At 41.5% G+C, this 23,753-nt stretch overlaps 1 protein-coding gene across 1 annotated transcript; it reads right to left on the reverse strand.

The window, feature by feature from the left end:
• Window positions 1–9,629: 9,629 nt before the first annotated feature.
• On the reverse strand, window positions 9,630–11,315 carry LOC107372489 (uncharacterized). The gene is made up of 2 exons (XM_070548854.1): window positions 9,905–11,315; window positions 9,630–9,708 (listed from the first exon to the last, which is right to left on the reverse strand). Exon 1 carries the CDS (start codon window positions 11,293–11,295, stop codon window positions 10,378–10,380), a length of 918 nt encoding a protein of 305 aa, XP_070404955.1. The 5' UTR covers window positions 11,296–11,315; the 3' UTR covers window positions 9,630–9,708; window positions 9,905–10,377.
• Between the last annotated feature and the right edge of the window lie 12,438 nt (window positions 11,316–23,753).

The raw sequence follows: 23,753 nt of genomic DNA on the forward strand, positions 1-23,753 counted from the left end.
ACTGTTAAAATTATTAGAGCTAAAGTTACTCAGAGCTGCTGTAGAAGAGCCTGAGTTACTTTGGAACTGTGAGATAGTATGAATGCCGTCTGCTTTTTAAGTTGAATTCAAATAGACATGAAATATTTAATGGTAATAACAATAATTACATATCTATGTAACAGTACGCCATAATTCTTTCTGTTACTCTCACATAAAAATATTCTCCTTACACATGCATACGTTCTCATTTACACACATTATACACTCATGCACACATATATTCTCCACATACACACATATATATTCTTGGCACACACACATAGTCTCTCCTTCTCTAGAAGGAGAAACAGCCGGCTGCTACCACTTCAACTTAAGGACAAACTAGATTCCCTAAAACAAAAACACCATCTAAAGTCCTGAACAACAAAAGACGTTTGGACCTAGAAAACCAACACATTCTCATACCCGAAGCATTGACAACTTATGAAGGGTGACCAAGCATTTGTTTCCAACGCGACGGGAGCCGACGCAATGAACCAGAGCATCAGTTTACGACTGCCGCAGGAAAACGGAGATTTCACTGAACTGTGACCTTTACCCTTCTGCTATTTAACCTTCCCCTCACTCCCCTCCTAACCTTAATCCACTTGCACATGCTAAACTTTTTTTCTTGTTGTAAAGTCCCACCAAAATACGGTTAACAGGAAGTTTAGAATGAGAAACAGGATGAAGTTTAGGATGGGGGTGAGGGAAAGGTTAAATAGCAAAAGGTTAGAGATTAAATGTCAGTTAAGTGTGCCTTTTACCACAGGCGTCATGAGCCAACGCACGGTCCCTGCGTTGGGGCTCCCAGCGCGTCGGAAATAAGTTAGTTTTTGACGCTTTGCGTGGGAGAATGTGTTGAGAAAATAGTGACTGGTGTTTAGCTCCATCTTGTTTAGTCCAGCACAGAGTTTCCAGCTCCAGCAGAAGTATCTCAGAGAAGATATCCAAGGGAAAGGGTGAGTGTCCCGTGATCATGCTTGCGTTCAAACCTAGCTTGTTTGCAGATTCATTATTGCATTGTGTTCCTGTGATGGGCTACTAACCTGTCCAGGTGCACTCTACCTTTCACCCATTGGCTCCCAAAAATAGTTTTTTTATCCATGTGACCCTGACCAGGATCAAGTCCAAAATGGAAGGATTGGAGAATAGAGAGCAAGTTAAGCATTACCAGGACAGAGTAACTTTCTGATTGGGGATTAATATGTTTTTTTTTTTTGATAGAATTAGCTTAAACTAGCCAGCCATATATTCATATATGTATTGTTCTCTACACATCCTAGTTGTGTTCTGGCAGTAATAGATCAAAACCCTGGCATCTCCTACTGATGGAACAGGCCAACAAAACTCCAGAAGTCAGCACCCAGGCATCCTAATCAGATGCACCAACCACCTCACAAGGTTCCATTTGGTGAGGAGGAGCTCTACTCAAAGCTCCCCCTGGATGGCTGATTTCCTCACCAATCTCTATGAATAAGGTAGATCACCCTACAGAGAAAGCGTATTTCATTGGTTTGTACTATATACCTATTTATTTGTCATGGCCCACGTTTCACAATCATACAGGAGAGTTGGAACTAAAATAGCCCAGTGAGCTGAGAGCTTTGTGTTTTCGTCTGGTTCTTTCTGTACAAAGACAAACTACACTAATGTCCTCTGCTTTCAGCTCAGTTTTTTGGTAACACTTACAATAAGGGTCCCTTCATTAACGTTACTTATCCATCCATCCATTTTTGGCCGCTTATCTGGGGGCAGCAACCTAAGCAGGGAGGCCTAGACTTCCCTCTCCCCGGCCATTTGGGTCAGCTCCTCTGGGGGAATCCTGAGGCGTTCCCTGGCCAGGTGAGAGAAAGAGTCCCTCCAGTGTGTCCTGGGTCTTCCTTTAGTCTTCCTCCCGGTTGGACGTGCCTGTAAAACCTCACCAGGGAGGCATCCAGGAGGTATCCTCACCAGATGCCCAAGCCACCTCAACTGGCTCCTCTCTATGTGGAGGAGCAGCGGGTCTATTCCAAGCCCCTCCCAGATGACCAAACTTCTCACCCTATCTCTAAGGGAGAGCCCAGCCACCCTGCTGAGCAAACTCATTTCAGCCGCTTGTATCCATGATCTCGTTCTTTTGGTCACTACCCAAAGCTCATGACCATAGGTGAGGGTAGGAACATAATATGCCCAGTAAATCGAGAGCTTACATCTGGCTCAGCTCTCTCTTTACCAGACCGGTACAACACCACATCACTGCAGATGCAGCACCAATCTGCCTGTTGATCTCGCTTAGGGCATTATAAGCATGAATAAACTAATAAATGAAGGCTTAACAACTGCTTAATATTATTGATAATATTAAGTAATGCATTACTAAGCATACCCCCCTCCCCCCCCCAACCACCACACACACACACACACACACACACACACACACACTCACAGGCCCTTTGTCCGAACCTTATGGACACTTAATATCTACAACGTTAGAGGGATCCTTTGTTCATTAATGCTTAATAATGCACTAAGTAATGTAATAAAGGCACCCTTATTGTAAAGTGTTACCAGTTTATTTACCTGAAGTCATTTAAAGTCTAATCCATCAAAACAGTTCCAGATTCAGTCCAACTGGTATGGATTGACTGCCAATTTTCTTCTCTTCAAAACAATCCTCCATCCTGATCAACAACAGCATGATGGGTGACAGTAGAAACCTGCAGCAGAACCAGGCTCACAGTGGGTGGCTGTCCTGGGGCCTGAGAAAAACTAAGGTGCAGAGGTAGTCGCGTGAGAACATGTCCACTGATGCTCCTGAAGTTTTCTACAGATGACTGATTGATAGGTGCCTGTAGGGTCTTTAATTTCACTGATTTATTGTAGTTCTGGGCTGGTTTGCTGCTCTGGATGGGATACACTCCACCGATAAAGTTTCCGTTGATAGATTAATGAACTGGCCTGAAGCTTGATTTAATTGCAGAAAAGAAAAAAGTAATCTAAATAATCCAATGATGCATTTAAATTGATTTACATTCAGTATGCAGGTACAACACTGGATTCACCATATTCATCCATATGGTGCACAAAATGAGAAACTAGATAAGTGTCTTTTGTTGACAAGAATTAATTATGTTAATTATATTTTTCCTTTCATCTGCGTTCTTAAAGGAGTCATGAGCAGCCAGCATCTTGTGCACTAAGCAGTGAACCGTGCCACACAGGCTAGCGCTGACGTTGCACATTAGCAGAAAATGAACTTGGGCTGCAGCGTCTTTTAAAAGCAGTGAAAAAAAAACAGACAGTACAAAAAGCACATTCAAGGACGAACAATATATGGCTCCCAGCCAAGCAAACTGCACATCTGACTCCAAACTAACTTCCTCAGGCAGGGAGGGAAGGACCAGGAGCTGCTGGGTGTGAATAGTAATTAGCAGCACAAATCCCCTCCAGAGCCCCACGCCGCACCGAAGTTCTAAAGGTAAGCTGCTGTGTTTGGAGACGCCAGTCGGGATCTGTCATTTAGTTATATTAAAGAAAGAAAAAACATCCAGTAAAACCCTCCATGCATGAAGCATACTCATGGACTCCCCCACATTAATCATCCTGTCAGTGTTGAAATCAAGTACATTTATCATTAATAAACAAGTCTGTGGAGTCACGTGGAGACGAGAAGGAGGCCACGGGTCTACCCGCGTGCGGTCGCAGGATTTGGTGCTAATTATTGTCCAGAGAACGTAAACTTTGGGAAGACAAATTGCAACACATGTACTTCTGATTTAGAGTATAATTCACTCTCAGAGGCTAGAGACGGTGCATTTGAGAAGAGCAGACAGGAAACACTTGGTTACAGAATAGTCACCTGGTTTACATGGTGGAGTAAACGTCCTTCCAAGAGGTGGCTGAAAGGGAAATGCTCAAGTGAAAGTTATATTTACACTAGAGGGAGGTGGCTACCTGAATGACCTCCGTCTGGGGAAACCGTTTCTGATGGCCCCAGTCTCCTAGAGCAGTGGTTCACAAACCAAAATACCAACTGTCCACACGTGTAACCCCAGATATTTCTGATTTGACGAAATGAAAATGCTCCAAAAGCTGAATAATTGGAGGCATAAATGAAAATGCTGCAGCTCATGTTCACTTTTACACATTTGAACATTTAGTTGTGTTTTTGCAACAGTTATGTTAGAAATAAAGCTTCAGCGATGGTTTTTCAATTTTATTTCTATTTCTGGAAATTAGGACCCCCTGTGAACTTCTTGATGACCCACAGTGGGGTTATGAACACAACAGCCAATGATCTACATTTTTAGAACCCACAACAGTTCCACAGTGTTTGGTATCCCTGGTTAAAAATTGGTACCAACACCCTGGCCTGTCGCTCCACAGATGGTCTTAATTTTATAATGACACATTTAGGTGTATCAACCATAACAGTCTCATAACAAGCCTGGTAAGGCCTCCTAAATATGTAAAATTATATAGACTGGCCACAAGCCATTGATACCACCCAGTCGTTAGGCAGAATCTACGGTTGTAGACAGCGCTAGGACCAATCAGAGCAATGAACAACATGAGGTATTCATCGTTTCAGAAATGTGTCAACAGGGCAGTCCACCACACACCGACTGAATCTGCTCATGTCTCAAAGAAAATCCCAAGTCTAAATTGTCAAAAGTGATGCCAAAGCCATTTCTAAAAAGCACCATCTCTACGCCAACGCCATCTTTGTTGTTTTCCTCTGTCGTAACTCTGGTGCTAAACAGACCTAATAAACATAAAGTGCTGCAACTGACAAGACACAACATTGTTCGAGCCAATGGTAGAGCTGTTGAGACTAACAGGGAGCGTGGCTAAACTGACAGCAGAGCAAAATCTTTTGCTAATGCATTGGTTGGTCTAACTTTCTAAGCTACTTCAAAACATTTGCAACCTGTAAATCATATTCACCCCTGGCTCCCTGCTGCCAGAGAGATCATTACCTACAAAAGCTAGAGTAATGGACCAAACTACCCTCATGTCTTTAGACTCTTTAGTAGTGGATGCCCAAGACGAAGGACAGAGACATTCATTGATTAAAAACTCATTCAGAAATTGTTGTTTCAAGTTATTTGTCAAATTTAGTTAGACTTTGGACTATAGTTGTACTAGTTATACTATTGGTGGCAAAAAGTTTAAGGATTAGTTCCAGTTGAGTTTGAATTCTCGAAAAAAAATCCAGTGACATTGTTTCTCACTGCAGGAGTGAAACTGGAAAAGATGAAAATAAAGACTAAAACAAGAAGAATATTTATGTATGTTTATGGTAGAAAATGTTAATATGTTAGAGGCATGAGGATGAATAGAAGAGTGCCGGGTAAACAGATGAATTTTATTCAGCAGAACTAGCATAAAGTTGCCAACTGCACTGAACAGCAAAAGGCAAAATAAAAAGTAATTTGGACTTATTTGAGGATTCTGTATTTTGAACTGAAGGGATGATTTTGTTTTGGTTGCATAAGCAGTTTGTGTGCTCCAGAAGATATTTTTTTTCACTCTTTTGCTTATGTCTGGAGGAATAAAGTGCTCCCGCTGATCAGCCGAAACTACTAAAGTCAGTGTTTTTCTGCTTGACTCATTATGTAATTAAAGAGCTAAGATTCCTTTAGTGGATGTGCAATGCAGAATCAGAATGTTCAGCTAACATCATAACGTCTAATCTTGAAAGTAATTAACATGACCTCTTTGAAATACCTTAAATAATCAAAATCAATTACTCTCTGCTAAAACTGCATGACATTGTAGCTCTGTAGCAGTGAATAAAGGTGTGTTTCTATTTTGGAACTTCAGGCAAATTTTACCCGAACTTCCGGACATTCCACTTCACCACTTCCAATTCAACGGGCCGGCAAAACCGTCTATCTTCCTGGTCACTTTCAGGAACCAATGTAGTACCTGGACAGGGGTAGGTACTTGGGAAGGCTTGGCAGAATAGCTGAGCAGAACAGGTGGCTTGCGGGCAAGGTCCTGACTTTGTAAGGAGACTCAACAGCTGAGAGCACCAGGCCATCATATCTCCCAGTCAAACTTCCTCCTCTCAGAAATGATGTTGATGTTGAAAATTGGAAACACGCTTATAGACTTATATCCCACATACCGGAGCTTCTAAACTTAGCCAATAAGGGTGTTGGTGGGTGTGGTCAGCAACATATTGTTTACTTAAAATAACAGGGCCCTGAAAAGGCTCATTCTGGAAGGTGCTGAAAATGTCAAGAATAAAACTGCTGAAATCACTTTATGAGAGAGGGATTTTATGAAAGCAAATTCATTAACTTGTTTTGTATCGACCATAAAATTATTAAAACTTTAAAAGTAAGTCACCACCTAACAGTCTTACTCCACTCCCACTTCCTGTTTGAAAAATGCAACAAATGCTGTTTCCTGGTGGACGAAGGGGGCGGAGTTGCTAACAAATACACACACACAGGCGCACAATGACACTGTGACATCATAATGTACCAGCTAACGTCACAGAGTACCTCTTAGCCAATAGCAATGGCAGATTTAAATTCAAATGCATTGCTGAGTTTTTACCTGAAGACGGCACAACGCTGACCCCTTCTTTCCACCGGAGCCGTCAGCAGCACGTTACTGCAGCAGCACGTCTTGCTCGCGTGCTTGGCCTTTCCCACGAGATGCGAAGCAGCAGGGGAGCAGCTGTCACCAACAGAGCATGAAGTCACACGATGACTTCGTCAGTAAACACAACAACAAGCAGGAGAAAATTACAACATGGCTCCAAAAGGTTTGTGTTTTATGTTCTGTCCATTTTATAATCGCCTGAAACTCAAAGGAGACCGCTAGCTAGGTGATAACTTCTCACGGGACAGCACAGTTAGTAACCTTTTTTTTAAAGTAAGGCAACCGGAAGGCAGTACGTTTCTTTATTCTGAAAATCGTGGGAGCTTCGCTCCGTTTCTGCGTCTGATTTCCTGTCTTTCCTTCCCCAAAAATGTTGAACTTGACCCGTTTCAGAGGCGTCGCACGTAGAAAATAGAACCAGTGCGTAAGAGCCGCGACATGCTGCTCCTGAGACGCGGCCGACTCGCGCTGCTGATGGCTGCTGACGGATCTGGTGGAAAAGGTTCTGTTGACCACAGCGGTTCCTATCAGCAGCTATGACGTGCTGCTGACGGCTCCGGTGGAAAGAAGGGGTGACAGTTTTAGGCAGAATATTTACATTTTCACTAAGATGCACTAAAGTGCCAAATTATTGACTAAAAGTTTCTACATTCCATTCCATTCCATTCCATTCCATTTATTTGATAAAGCACATTTAAAAACAGCATGTGAGCTGACCAAAGTGCTGTACAGGGCTACAGCATGATTAGACGCTCATTTCTATAGTTTATCAGCAAAAAAAAAGTTGATTTGGGGTGACTTGCTCTTTAAGGGAAAAAAAAGGTTCTAACATGTCTCCTTTAAAAGTAACGGCAACTTATTAACCAAATGCTTTATATGATTGGTTGGTGGTCAGGATATGTGTTGGGAATGACTCTACACCTAATATATAAGTCAGTATCTGTAAAATTTAGCCACTTTTTTCTTTGCTAATCTTGACAAGCTATAGCAGCCATCTTGAAGTGAGCTAGTATTAAAAGTTAATCACGTGTACTTGAACATTCAATAATTATCTTCCTGTGACTTCCACACCAAGTAATTTATTTCAATTAGTATTAATTAGCTTTTCTATCATTTGAAGTAATAAAAATAATTTTAAACTTTTAGCTTTATGACATAAAATTTTTTTAGCAGATGTTTTAAAGGGATTTTTCACCTCTGAGTAAAATTTGGATTTATAGACTTAGGAGATAAGTGAGAAGTGAGCAAAAACATTTTTGTATTCCACCCAGCAGTCATTCTCCTTATCTGGCATTACTTCAATAGCTTTAGCTTAGCATTAACAATGTAAGTAAATGCGCTAGGACTGGATATGACTTTAACACTTCACTGTAAATTCTAACAAGTTAAGTTTACTTGAAAATATTGAGGAAACCGATTACCTTGAGAAAAGTAAGTAAACAAACTTAATTGTGGAAATTATTAAATGCAAGTGAGCTGTACCTGTTTAAAAGTAGAGATAACTTAATAAAACTCTGTACAGGTAAACGCAAATCAAGTTACTACGTAAATACTTTGAGTCACAATAACTTGAAAATATTATGTCAAAATAAGTGGGCATTAAAAAATTAAGTTTACTTGAAAATACTGAAGAAACAGATTACCTTTAAGTAATCATAACTTAATTGTAGTAAGTACTGATACATTTTTATATGTGAGTCAGCCATACTTTTTAGAAGTTAAGACTACTTAATTAATCTCAGTATAGTTACATTCAAATCAAGTTGTTACAACTTAAATACTTTGAGTCACAATAACGTAATATTCAGCCAAGAAAAGTGAGTGTTACTTAAAATTTAGTATACTTTACAGGAAGGAATCTTAGTGTCAAGCACTTCAATAAAGTTGACAAAACTCAAAAATATGTACTTAATTTACTATAACAATATAAGTGAGCAGTATTTGATCCTAAATAAAATGCACTTACCGGTAATATACCTTAGTTCAGCAACATAAAAAAGAATTCACCAAATTACATTATAAAATCTTAAGTACATTTTTTATTAAGCAATTTAAAGAACAATAAACATGTTCATTCTGAAACAGAAAAGTGACCAACAATCTTCAAGTTTGACTGAATAACGCAGAGGGGGAAACAAGTAAAAACATACTGTTATTCCACTGCTATAGTGAAATATTCTTAAATGAAATTTTTAGTTAAGACAGTATCTGTTGTGCCACAATACTTTCAATAGTTTGTCAAATTTGACATTAACAAAAAAAAAAAAAAAAAAAAAAGCTCATTGTCATATGTTACCCTCCAGTACTAAATCAGTCATTTGGTGAAATTTCTCAAAAATGAAAATTTGTCGTTTCCTGAAAGGGCATTGATTAAGCTTTTCAAAAATGGTTGGCTTTTTGTTATAGGACAAAAATTCACCAATATATGGACAAAGAGAGAGAGAGAGAGAGAGAGAGAGAGAGAGAGAGAGAGAGAGAGAGAGAGAGAGAGAGAGAGAGAGAGAGAGAGAGAGAGAGAGAGGCTATGGGAAGCCGTTTTAACATTTAGTCAACAATCAAACCTCTGTAATTAGTATGTATTACAGCAATAATTCAATTTATCCTAGTACTAATTGTTTTCTTATTAGTCAAAATAGCACACGAACACATCAACAGCTCTGTTGTTACTATAGACATTATACATAAGGTTTTCCATAACAACTGCACTAGTAGGAATTACGATGGATATTGCATTTTTGGTTCTTTTTAAAACACAAAAAGTTTTTTTTTTTTTACCTTGCTGACAGATTTGTTTGCCGAGTGCAAAACTTCCTCAGAGCTGACGCTGATGGTGGCATCACTTCCTTTTCTGTTTATCCACGGGCAGCAGAGGATCAATGTGACTTTAATTCAATTTAATTCAATTCAAGTTTATATAGCGCCAAATAATGACAAGGGTCGTCTCAAGGACCTTCACACAGTAAACATTTCAATACAGGTCTGTTCATTAAGCCTGTAACTCCCTCCAAGTTGAAAACGGACACAAGGCGTTCTTGAATTTTGACTGGCATTTATTGCACACAGGTGCCACCAACGGTGCCGTGAGAACTGTACAAATGACATAGAATAATCAATTCCACAATAAATCGTTCTCATAGAGAATAAACAATGAAACACTAATACACAAGATAAAACACTCACAATTTGCATTTACAAATTACCCGTGACCACCATAGACTCGACAGTTCTGTCACAAACAAACATCTTATTTTCCCATCACGACATAAACACACACATTGCATACCTCATTGGCCGCATTAACTTGCAGGGGTTAATAAAAAACACATCTTGCAGTGTCACTCCTTTCCGCAGCTGGAAAACGTCGTTGCATGCGTCTGCATAGCTCTACCAACGAATGATAGCGGTTAGCATGCTGCCGCCTATCAAGTGTGGCGTGCAACTGAAAATATTGTCAACCCCGAAACAACAAACTAAACATTGGTTCCACCCTGGAAATATTCTGTAAACCATTTAAATGCGCGCTTAACGTATACATTATTAAAAATAAAATATTCTTAGCTTATTTATCGTAACTTGAACCATAAATTATCTCAAAACTGCATGACTGTGGCTGACGGCAGCCACACTCCCACCAAATCACTGGTGATTTCCAACTGGACCTCATTACAAAGGGAAATAAGGAAAAGGCAAACAAAGGAAAATAAGCGTAGATAGACTCTTGGGCCAACATAAGGTACAAAGACAGGAGCTCTGAATTTATTCAGCTTCGAGTAAGGTAACTGTTTTGTGGATGGGTCTCTCAAGATACACTGGCTTGTTAACTCTTTTTCCTTGGTCATCCAATGCCGGATCACTGATTAGCAGCTCGAGTTTCCTAATGATTCCGTCCTCACTAGGGTACACCTTGGTTACCTTTGCCAACTTCCACTCATTTCTGGGTAGACTATTATCCATCAGCATCACAATGTCATTGGTTTTGGCATTTCTTTGTGGTTTGCACCATTTTCCTCGCTGCTGAAGATTCAGCAAGTATTCCTTTTTCCATCTGGTCCAAAATTCATTGGCCAAGTATTGCACCCTGCGCCATCTCTTTCGAAGATAAAGGTCTTCCTTCACAAACTCACCAGGTGGTGGTAAAACCACTGAAGACTTCATGGTCAGGATGTGATTTGGCGTAAGGGGCTGTGGACCAGTGGGATCATTCAACAGGTGAGTTGTTAAGGGCCTACTATTTATGATTGCCATGACTTCATAAAGGTAGGTACGCAAGGATGAAGTGTCAAGTCTTTGAGATGAATGATCAAGAATAGATGTCAAAACACTTCTAATCGTCCTGATCTGTCTTTCCCAGACCCCACCCATATGGCTGGCAGATGCTGGGTTCATGACAAATTCACAACCTATTTGTCTTAGGCTTTCTTGGTCCATTTTCTTTACAGACTCCAAAAACTCTCGTCTTGCTCCAACAAAGTTGGTGCCCTGATCTGACCGAAGTTGTCGAACATTTCCACGTATGGCTATAAAGGTTCGAAGAGCATTAATGAAGGCATCACTGGTCAAGTCGTTGAGAAGCTCTATATGCACAGCACGCGAGCACAGACATGTGAATAGCAGACCATAGCGTTTAAGTTCCTTTCTTCCTTCCTTAACGTAGAACGGGCCAAAGCAGTCCATTCCACAATAGGCAAAGGGGGGCGATGGTTCAACTCTTTCATGCGGTAAATCTGCCATTCTTTGCACTTCAGCATTCCTTCTGAATTTTCTGCATTTGACACACTTGTAGATGTAGGAAGACACTGCGTGACTACATCCCAATAGCCAAATGCCATTCGATCGTAGCTCATTCATAGTTATCCCACGTCCCTGGTGATGAACCCTTTGATGGAAGTGTTCAATCAGTAACCTTGATATGTGGGTTTTGCTCGGCAGGATCGCTGGATGTTTGATGTGTGGGTGTAAATCTGCATACTTCAGCCGACCTCCCACTCTTAACACACCCTTTTCATCCAAGAAGGGATTCAGTTTGTGCAATCTATTTGCACGATCTCCTTTTATTGTCTTCTTCGATTTCAAGTCTTTGATTTCTTCAGAAAACAGGTCGTTTTGGACAGCGGCTATGATGAAAAACTCTGCCTCTTTTCTCTCCTCAAGACTGGTGGCTTCGTTTGTTCTGTCTATCAGACCCTTGAGCTCTTTGACACATCGTATGAGTCGTGCAATGGCCTTAACTAGCCTTATCCAGTTTGAGAACCTTGAGAAATGATTGAGCAACGAATCTTCTGTGGTCAGTATCTTATGGACAAAAGTCTTACGAAGTTCTGGATCTTCAACTCCCAACTCTCCCACCTTAGTGTCATCAGTAGGAAGTTTATCTTGCCAGAGAAAATCTGGACCGGTGAACCAGTTGGAAGTAACTAGTCCCTTTGATGTCAGACCCCGTGATGCATGGTCAGCTGGATTGTTCTTAGAAGTCACATATCTCCATTGGTCCGAATTGGAGACTTCTTGGATACGCTGAATACGATTTGCCACAAATATGTGAAACCTTCTAGCATCGTTGTTTATGTATCCAAGAACAACCTTCGAATCTGTCCAGAAGAATTCCTTGGTTTGAACTTCCAACTCCCTTTTAAGCAGCTCACTCATTCGCACGGCAATGACTGCTGCTGACAGCTCAAGCCTGGGTACAGTGGTGACCTTTGTAGGAGTCACCCTGGCCTTGCCAATTACTAGAGAGCAGTGGACTTGGTTTGAGACACTGATTGCTCTCAAGTAAGAACATTCACCGTACCCCTTAACACTCGCATCTGAGAAATGATGCAGCTCATATCTTTCAACTTTCTCAAAACCTTCTGGAAGATAACAACGCTGAATTTTGATGTCAGCCAGGTTCCTTAAATCTGCCAGCCAAGACTCCCACCGTGGTTTAAGCTCTTCTGACAGTGGCTCATCCCATCCAACCTTGTCTTTACACATCTGTTGGAGTATTTGCTTTCCAACCAGAACAAATGGTGCCACAAGGCCAAGAGGGTCATAGATGGATGCTACAGTCGATAAGACTCCTCTTCTAGAAAGTGGGCGTTCTTCCACAATCACTCTGAAATGGAACTGGTCTGAAACAATACACCATTTGATGCCCAGAGCTCTCTCAATTCGAGACTCACCAAGAACCAAGTCTCGATTCCGTACTGAATCTGCTCGTTCGCTCTCTGGAATGGATGCAAGCACCTCATGATTGTTAGAAATGAACTTGTGAATTCGCAGTTTGCCAACACTGCAAAGTTGCCTTGCTTCCTTTACTAACTTGATGGCCTCATCCTTGGTTGAGACACTTGTGAGCCCATCGTCCACGTAAAAGTTTCGTTCAATGAACTGAATGGTTGTTTCACTATAGTGACCATGTCCTTGGGCGGCAACATGTTTCAAGCCAAAGTTTGCACAACCAGGGGAAGAGGCGGCTCCAAATAGGTGCACTCGCATGCGATAGACTGATGGTGGAGCCTGGAAGTTTCCACCGTCCCACCAGAGAAATCTCAAGTAATCCTGGTCCTCTGCTTTGACGTGAAACTGATGGAACATACGCTCTATATCACACATTATAGCAACTTGTCCCTTGCGAAAGCGGCAGAGAACCCCTATCAGGCTGTTCGTCAATTCTGGTCCAGTGAGAAGGTGATCATTTAATGACACGCCTTTGAATCTTGCTGAGCAGTCGAACACAACCCGTATTTTCTCTGGCTTGTGTGGGTGATACACCCCGTGATGAGGAATGTACCACACAGGACTGTTGTTAAGTTCTCCTATAGGGACCCTTTCTGCATCCCCATTTGTTATGATTTCACTCATAAAGGTCGTGTAGTCCCTTTGATATTGTTTGTCTCTTTCAAATCTTTCTTTCAAGCATCGAAGCCTGTGAACTGCACATGCCTTATTGTCTGGGAGGCTTGGTCGATCTTTCTTGAAGGGAAGTGGCATTTCACAGTGACCATCTGCTTTGACTTTGATTCCCTTTTCCATTATGGTTAGGAAACGCAAATCTTCTTGAGATAAATTAGCATCCTCTACTCTTTTCTCACTGAAGTCAGACTCAAGCATCCTCAGCACATCCGGTGGTGAAATGAACTCCTTAACTTGGGTTCGACATATGTATTTCACTTCATTTGTGAGCTTCTTAGACGTCTGTAGATGAGGTTTCACTGACTTCACGACAATCTTATGACTGCTTCCTATAGCATCACCATAGTCGACACAGGGGCTAACACAACCGACTATGCTCCAACCAAGATCTGTCCTTTGAGCAAATGGCTCATTATCTTTGCCTGGGACAACCTCACGGGGTAGCAAAGCCTGTGGACAGTTGTATCCTATGAGAAGCCCTACATCACACTCAATAAATGGAGCAATCTCCTCGGCAAGATGCTCTAGGTGTGGCCAAGCTCTTGCCGTTTTTGGTGTAGGAATGTGACTTAGATTGGCAGGGATGAACTCTCTTGAATAGGTTACAGGGAGAGAAATTCTCTTTGATGAATAGAAACCTCTCACCTGCAGTCCAACTAACCTTTTACTTGGAATGATTGTATTTCTGGATGAAAGTGTGGAGAGTTTTAACTGCACAGCTTCCCCTTTCATATCCAAAGCTTCTATCTTATCTTGCATAATGAATGTGGTGTCGCTTTGGTTGTCAAGTAGTGCATATACAAGAATTTCATTCTCTGGGTTACTTGAGGCAGACAACCAAACTGGGACAACTGTGGAAGTGTACATACTGTCCATGCCTTGCACTACTCTGTTTGATGTAGCTTCATTTGATGGTTCAGGGGTGTGTTTGCTCTCTATTCTTTCCATTGACATAGCGTAATTTGAGTTTTTTACACTATCCACATGCTCATTGCTGCCTTTCTCCCTTCTGGTTGCTCTTTCGCGATTTTCATGTAAACATGTTGGGTGTTTTTCCTTACATGTTTCACAAACGCTCCTCTTTTTGCAAGTCTTTGAATGATGTCCTGGTTGTAAACATCCAAAGCACAACTTCTTTGTCTGAACAAATTTAACACGTTCTGCAACTGGGTTTTCCTTGAATCTCCAGCATGTCTGAATACCATGATTGCTTTTGTCACAAAAGGCGCATCTCATGCGTTCTACATTCTCTTCCGAATTGCTCACAAGCACCTTTGCACCAATGTTTCGTGCCTTTGTCGTCTTTATTTTTCCAACATCATTGGACTTCAGAGCATAAAGAGAAGTTACTGGATTGCAAGCTATTTTTGCTTCCTTTGTGATGAATTCCACAAACTGACTGAAAGTAGGAAACACATTACACGTTTCTTCTATCTCACTCACCTTCCTATTCCAACTGGCTACTAGCCAATCTGGCAGTTTTGTTAGAAGTTTTTGATTTTCATCACAATCATTCAATACTTCCAGACTATTAATCTGAGACATTGCAGCTTGGCAGCCTCTAAGAAAGTCTGAAAAATCCCTCAGCTCAACACTGTCTTTGGGTCCAATTTTGGGCCATGCTGCAAGCTTATCCTTGAAAGCTTTAGCTATCACAAATGAGCTTCCAAATCTTTCTTCCAGGATATCCCATGCTGAGTTATAAGCTTCATCTGTTCCTAGTAGGAAATAACTTTCGATGGCCCTTTTAGCAGGTCCACCAACATATTTACGAAGGTAATAAACCTTTTCATTTACTGGAATGTTTTTTCTGCCTATTAGGGTTTGAAATGACATCTTCCAATCGTTGTATCTTAGTGGGTCTCCCATAAAGACAGACGGTTCAGGTGTTGGGAGACGGCTTACATTAATAGACTCTGCTATTGCTTCAGCAAGGACTGTGACACTATCTGCTTGGTGTATCACAGTACGCTCACGTGGACTCCTTGTAGCTCCTGGAGCTCTATGTTGCTGAGCCACGTGGTTATGAAGTAGCTCTGTTATTTCCTCATCTGAGCTTGCATCTTGTTCATAAACTTGGAGCCGTGCCTTTGCTGCACTTATCTTCTTAACAGTCTGTAAGCGCTCTATTTGTCTGCGCTTCTCTTCCAGTGCTTTCTTTCTTGCCACATTTTCTTCCTCTTGTAATGCAATCCTCTTTCTATCTTCTTCTTCAAGGTCTTCTAGTTCTTGCTCTTCACATTCTATGTCCTGCAGGACCTTTAGTACAGCTTGTGTGGCAGCCAGCTCTGCTACGGCCTCTTGTCTCTTAATAGAGAAAAAGCTTGACCTTTGTGACCTTATGCTGGAACTGCTTGCAGAGCTTAAACTCCTTTGAGGGCCTTTACTTGTGCCTTGAGAAGCTGAAGATGAAAGCACTGAACTAGACTCAGGCCAGACTAAATCCTCTGTCTGAACATCTTCGTTATCTTTCTTCTGAAGGTAAGTGGTTGCATTGTCCAAGATTATTTTAGACAATGCGTCACAGGTATCTACTCTACGACGGATCTCACTGTCTGGGGAAGCATATTTGCGCAAATCTTCATATGCATGTTTCACATTTGCTGATGCACAGCTTAACTTGTATATCAAATCCTTAACAACCTCAACAGAGGGGGCTCCCATTATCATTTTCTTAACTTGCTTGGCGGTTGCTTTCCACTTATCATAAGTTGTAGTGAAACGATGCTGAAGTTTTCTTAACTTATCGTCATACAGTTGCTGAGCCTTCTCAGTAAGCTTTCGATGTCTCTGACCTCTTCGTAGCTCCTCTTCACGTGACTGCTGTACATTTGTGGCACTACTACCCTCAAGTAAGTCGCCATGCTTAGTTTCATATTCAGTCATTTGATCCATTTGCAATGTTTACTTATTACTTAAATTACAAATAAATTACAGCTGTACCTTGACAGACATGCGTTGAACAATATACCAGCTCAATTGCCTGAAACAATAATAGCTACAAGCTTAACCTTGCCTTTAGATGAGCTTCATATAATACCTTCAAAATGTACAACACCTTAAACCTTAATGGAATATCTAAATGAATACCATCTTGAGTCAACAACGCATACGACGCAGCACTTAGTTCTACAACACTTCTAGCATCCAAATACCAGAAGGTAAATGACTTCACGTCCTCTAAATCTTAATTGGACAAAACCATAAACTTAGAAAGAACATATGCAGAGCACCAGATTACTTAAAGGTTTCAGTTCTTATAGTGTTCCTTTAAAGCAGTTGCCAGAATTGATCCACTTCTTCACATTTAACTTGATTTAAACGTATCACTTAAAGGATCATCCACAGAAACTGCAACTTCTTGCTGCTTAGGTTACTGGTGTATGCACAGTCTTATCTGTATGATGCTAGAGTGCGATGAATTTCCTCTTGCTCAGTGGGTGAAAGGCACAGGTCCTTGTCTCCTCGCCTTATGTCGAGCAGATTGAGTTCTCACTGTAACTCCCTCCAAGTTGAAAACGGACACAAGGCGTTCTTGAATTTTGACTGGCATTTATTGCACACAGGTGCCACCAACGGTGCCGTGAGAACTGTACAAATGACATAGAATAATCAATTCCACAATAAATCGTTCTCATAGAGAATAAACAATGAAACACTAATACACAAGATAAAACACTCACAATTTGCATTTACAAATTACCCGTGACCACCATAGACTCGACAGTTCTGTCACAAACAAACATCTTATTTTCCCATCACGACATAAACACACACATTGCATACCTCATTGGCCGCATTAACTTGCAGGGGTTAATAAAAAACACATCTTGCAGTGTCACTCCTTTCCGCAGCTGGAAAACGTCGTTGCATGCGTCTGCATAGCTCTACCAACGAATGATAGCGGTTAGCATGCTGCCGCCTATCAAGTGTGGCGTGCAACTGAAAATATTGTCAACCCCGAAACAACAAACTAAACATTGGTTCCACCCTGGAAATATTCTGTAAACCATTTAAATGCGCGCTTAACGTATACATTATTAAAAATAAAATATTCTTAGCTTATTTATCGTAACTTGAACCATAAATTATCTCAAAACTGCATGACTGTGGCTGACGGCAGCCACAAAGCCAATCAGAAAAAAGTTTCCTATATAAGGAACCGAGCAAATTGCATCGAGTCACTGACTAGTGTCAGCAACTTTATTGCAATCCTCATCCTAAGCAAGCATTTAGTGACAGTGGAGAGGAAAACTCCCTTTTAACAGGAAGAAACCTCCAGAGGATCCTGGCTCAGTATAAGCAGCCATCTTCCACGACTCACTGGGGATCGAGAAGACAGAGCACACACACACACACACACACACACACACACACACACACACACACACACACACACACACACACACACACACACACACACACACACACACACACACACACACGCACAACATATATACCAAGTAATGTTTTTGTGGTTACATTGTGATTTCTTAGTAAATATTCTATTTGGTGAGAGATACACTTTATTGTATTTATCTTAAGGAATCAATAATTAAACAGGTAAACTAGTAGTAGCATATTCAATGTCAAAGAAAGTTTAATGTTATTATCAGGAGAGGCACCACAGCTGTGGAGAAAAACACTTAAACAAAGTTAACAGCTGAAATAGCAGGAAAAAATACAGTTAAAGAGCAAATTGTAGGACAAAATAGTAGAGTGTGGAAAGTAGTCAGTATGTCCTCCAGCAGTCTAAGCCTATAACAGCATAACTACATGTACATAATACATTAGCAGCTTTAACACAGCCCGCAGATAAAAGGAGAAGGAAGTGACGCCACCATCAGCATCAGCTCTGAGGAAGCTTTGCAGTTGGCAAATGAAACTGTCACACCAAAACCTCCCATCAGGAATCTTGGTGTGACCTTTAACCCAGCTTTCACCCTGTATTCTCATGTCAGTTCTCTTGTTCGCTCTTCCTTCTTCCATCTCAGGAACATTGCAAAGCTGAGTCCCATTCTGTCCTGCTCTGAACTTGAGACAGTTTTCCACACCTTCATCTCCTCACACTTAGACTACTGTAACTCTCTTTTCACGTGTCTGAGCAGAACCTCCCTGAACCTTCTACAGGTGGTTCAGAATGCCTGTGCTCGGCTTCTGACCAAGTCCTCCAAACACACCCACATCACCCCGCTTCTCCTCCAGCTTCACTGGCTGCTAGTCAACTTCAGGGTTCATTTCAAGATCCTGGTTCTGGTCTATAGGGCCTTACATGGACAAACACCATCTTACATTGGTGATCTTCTTAGTCCCCACACCCCCAGCAGGTCCCTAAGGTTCAGTAATCAAAGCCTACTGGTTGTGCAGCACCAGGCTAAAGACCAAAGGTGACAGATCATTTGCTGCTGTGGCCCCCAGACTCTGGACCTCTCTCCCCCTGAGCCTGAGATCAGTGGACCCCTTTAAAAAGCAGCTGAAAACTCACCTGTTCAGGCTTGTTTTTGTGTGACCTTCATCACCCTCTCCTTGTTCTGCTCTACCTACCTATTCCACCTTCCTCAGGATCCACTGATGTTCCTCGTTCCTATTCACTCTCTCTCTTTCTTTACAATTTTCAATCACAATTGTCTATTTTTTGCTCATTTGAATATATTTTTAATAATTTGCTGAATTAGTTTTTATGTTTTACATTTTTCGTTTTTGTGAAGCGCCTCGTGATTTTTATCTTGAGAGGCGCTATAGAAAAGATCTTTTCTTCCTCATCTTCTTCCTCGCTGTGCGTTTGTCTTCTTAACTCCTTAATCTGAAAGCTGAAATGTCTCCCCATCGTTCATTAGTGTCTACAGGAGTGATTTATCACAAAATGAAACAAATCAGCTGTGTTCATGATCAACATGCAGGAAACGTGCTGGAACCAGACAGCAGCGCAGGTATGCAAGCTCAATTTTTTGCCAAGTCCAACAGACCGGATCGGCACTCTGAAGTTGCAAACGCCATATCCTGGCCATATGAGGTGGTGCTTGTCTTAGTGACATTTCATTAACCCTGTAAAGGGGTCATTTTAGAACATACTGGGTATTGAAAATGATTTAAAAATATGAAAAAGTTTCTAAGTATCCCTTTAACATTTATTATTCAGACTGGATATGTATTCCAGATATCTATAGTTCTACACCTAGATATCCATGAGAACATTCTATCAGATATCTGACATGTTCCTTCTAGATAGTAAAAATCATTCAGTTAAAAAAATCACGTTATAGATTTATAGAACTGCATTACAGAACATAAATGTAACATCACAGTTACTTTGCTAGGTAACTTCTTACTTTTACAACAGGGTACAGGTGCTGGCCAGTAAATTAGAATATCATCAAAAGGTTGAAAATATTTCAGTAATTCCATTCAAAACGTGAAACTTGTACATTATATTCATGCAATGCACACAGACCAATGTATTTCCGATGTTTATTACGTTTAATTTTGATATTTATAGGTGACAACCAATGAAAACATCAAATCTGGTATCTCAGAAAATTAGAATATTCTAAAGGCCAATGAAAAAATGTTTGTTTCTCTAATGTTGGCCAACTGAAAAGAATGAACATGAAAAGAATGTGCATGTATAGCACTCAATACTTAGTCGGGGCTCCTTTTGCCTCAATAACTGCAGTAATGCGGCGTGGCATGGACTCGATCAGTCTGTGGCACTGCTCAGGTGTTATGAGAGCCCAGGTTGCTCTGATAGTCGTCTTCAGCTCCTCTGCATTGTTGGGTCTAGCGTATTGCATCCTCCGCTTCACAATACCCCATAGATTTTCTATGGGGTTAAGGTCAGGCGAGTTTGCTGGCCAATCAAGGACAGGGATACCATGGTCCTTGAACCAGGTGCTGGTGGTTTTGGCACTGTGTGCAGGTGCCAAGTCCTGTTGAAAGGTGAAGTCTGCATCCCCATAAAGTTGGTCAGCAGCAGGAAGCATGAAGTGCTCTAAAACTTCCTGGTAGACGGCTGCATTGACCCTGGACCTCAGGAAACAGAGTGGGCCAACACCGGCAGATGACATGGCACCCCACACCATCACTGACGGTGGAAACTTTACACTGGACCTCATGCAACGTGGATTCTGTGCTTCTCCGCTCTTCCTCCAGACTCTGGGTCCTTGATTTCCAAAGGAAATGCAGAACTTGCTTTCATCAGAAAACATAACTTTGGACCACTCAGCATCAGTCCAGTCCTTTTTGTCCTTGGCCCAGGCGAGACGCTTCTTGCGCTGTTTCTTGTTCAAGAGTGGCTTGACACACGGAATGCGACACCTGAATCCCATGTCTTTCATGAGTCTCCTCGTGGTGGTTCTTGAAGCGCTGACTCCAGCTGCAGTCCACTCTTTGTGGATCTCCCCCACATTTTTGAATGGGTTTGTCGTCACAATTCTCTGCAGGGTGCGGTTATCCCTAGAGCTTGTACACTTTTTTCTACCACATTTTTTCCGTCCCTTCGCCTGTCTGTTAATGTGCTTGGACACAGAGCTCTGCGAACAGCCAGCTTCTTTAGCAATCACCTTTTGTGTCTTGCCCTCCTTGTGCAAGGTGTCAATGATTGTCTTTTGGACAGCTGTTAAGTCAGAAGTCTTCCCCATGATTGTGGTGCCTTCAAAACAAGACTGAGGGACCTTTTAAAGGCCTTTGCAGGTGTTTTGAGTAAATCAGCTGATTAGAGTGGCAGCAGGTGTCTTCTATATTCAGCCTTTTCAGAATATTCTAATTTTTTGAGATACCAAATTTGGAGTTTTCATTAGTTGTCACTTATGAATATCAAATTTAAATGTAATGAACATTGGAAATACATTGGTCTGTGTGCATTGCATGAATATAATGTACAAGTTTCACGTTTTGAATGGAATTACTGAAATATTTTCAACCTTTTGATGATATTCTAATTTACTGGCCAGCACCTGTATCTGAGTTAATAACCCAATACCATTGGTGGATAAATCCTTGTTAATTATTTTTTTTACATAATGTTTTTTTAACATAGGATGCCCAACACTGATCCCACCCTCCCACCCACCATACGTTTGATTATGCTGTGACTGTCTGGATTTGTGCTTTTATGTTTCAGGTGTTTTTCCACAAGCCAACTCCATCCTCTGGCGGGGGCAGGGTGGAGGCCTATGTTTTTGTCCTTCACACCCCCACCCTGTCATCTACATATGGGAGTGCTGCAGTGGCTGCATTTCCACTGTCAGCCATTTCTGGTTTACGTGTTTTATGTGATGTATTTCTGCTCGCGGAGGGGTTGCACACAAACAGTGTTTATTGTATTGGGGGGGTAGGGTTAGACTTAGGGTTCAGTTGCAAATAAAGTGATTCTGATATCAATAGATTTTTTTATTCATACATGAATGCAGACAATTTTAATTGTACTTACTTACTAAAAAAAGGAGTCTATTTCTATCACTTGTTACTTTTGTAATGCAATACTCCCAACGCTAATCAGGATTAATGTATTTACACATTTCTAGAATTAAAGCTTTAGGGCATATATGTCAGGAACGCATACATGTTTGATAGTCCATATTTAAGTTAACACTAAAAAGAGCAATTCCTGCTGTACAGTACATCTAAAATATGACGTGAAACGTCATCACTGAAAATTCTTTCAATTTTTAGGACGTATTCAACCCTGTTTTGACAGATTTTTATATGCATTATGAAATCTTGATAACTTACATAGAAAGTTCTTGAAACATGCTTAAATTTGATTTTGGCAAAAGAGTAAGAACTCAGTCATCTTCAACAGGGTTTCCACAGAAACCCACAGAAAAACATTGAGAATCTCCCTTTAACTTCAAGCTACAAGGAGACTTTTACCCAAACATTCATGATGACTTCCGCAGCCCATTCCTTACATTTCCAATGCCGACCTCCATTAGCCTATCTGGTAGAAAGTGCTCGGGGGAAGAGGAGAGATCCAGAGCTGTGTACGACAGCATTTTGACAGAGGACGCTTGCTGCATTCCAGGGGGAGTCATTATTTATGCATTAGCGATGTGAAACTAATTGCATTCATCACCATCTCACATGAGTCCACTGAGCTGACATGCAATTTCATACAGTCATTTACACCAACCTGCCAAGAGTCCCAAAAAGAAAAGAACAGGGAAAGGTAGAGTTGGGATAAACGGTGAACAGTTTCCTCATTACTGCTCTGCTGTTTTGTTAGCCTTTGCAGTTGCACAAATATTAATGCCGTGGAACGCTCCAAGGTGGAAGCCTATGCCCTTGTTTGTTCAAACAACGTAAAACCAGTTAATTAATACAGTGGCAATTTTGGCAAACTCGGCATCACAAGCTTGGCAGGCGGGCATGTGCAGGAGCTTCATATCTCGTCCAGACTAGTGGCCCGGTGCTTCATCTGGGTTGTGGACCGTGTCTGGCAAAGCTCACTGGAAATACAATAAAAGGAGACAATAATGTGAAACGTGCTGGCACCAGAAAGGAGTGAGTTTGGCCTCCCATTACCTCCCATCCTCATTCCTTCTCCTCCTGGTCTCTTCACTTCCCCTCAATGCCACTTTAGCCTCCTTTTCCCTCATCCCGTCCTGCAGCGCTATCTAATCCGAGCAGCTTCAGTCCCCTTTCAACCACCCTACAATTGTGCAAAGAGAGGTGGTGCCCCCCTCCTGCTCGGTAGTTATGGCCACTCTGCTCAGCTGGAGTCGGACTTTGATCCCCTGAAGGTTTGAGGAAAGCGGCGGGAGGCTAGGGTTAGGCTGCCTTCCCTTCGAGCACCCCCACCCACCCAGCAGATAGACTCTCCTCACATTGGGCCAACACCCCTGAACTGCTGAGGCCTGGAGACAAGCAGGTCTTCTGGCCCTGGTTGAAACAGGAAAAAAGAGAAAACCTAACCAGAGCATCAATATATTTAGCACTGTCATTTTTGAAGGGGTGTTCACTTGACATGAGCTATAATCTAACACTACCTGACACTCAGAGGCAGGATGGGCAGGATGAAGAGTGTGGATAGAGAGCCATGTAAACCCTGCAATAACAGCATCTTTGGAAGATTAGAGTGACTGGTGAACATAGTAAATTGCTCTTGTCATGTTCCTGGATGGCAGCGACGGTTGTGGAACATTTGTCAACAACCTCTTTGACGGTGAAATGTTGGGCTTTATTTTGCATAACGAGAAAGCAGCCTGGTCAAGATTCCACATCCAGAAATAACCCAG

The sequence above is a fragment of the Nothobranchius furzeri genome, chromosome 2 (genome assembly GCF_043380555.1).
Source record: "Nothobranchius furzeri strain GRZ-AD chromosome 2, NfurGRZ-RIMD1, whole genome shotgun sequence".
NCBI classification, from domain to species: domain Eukaryota; kingdom Metazoa; phylum Chordata; class Actinopteri; order Cyprinodontiformes; family Nothobranchiidae; genus Nothobranchius; species Nothobranchius furzeri.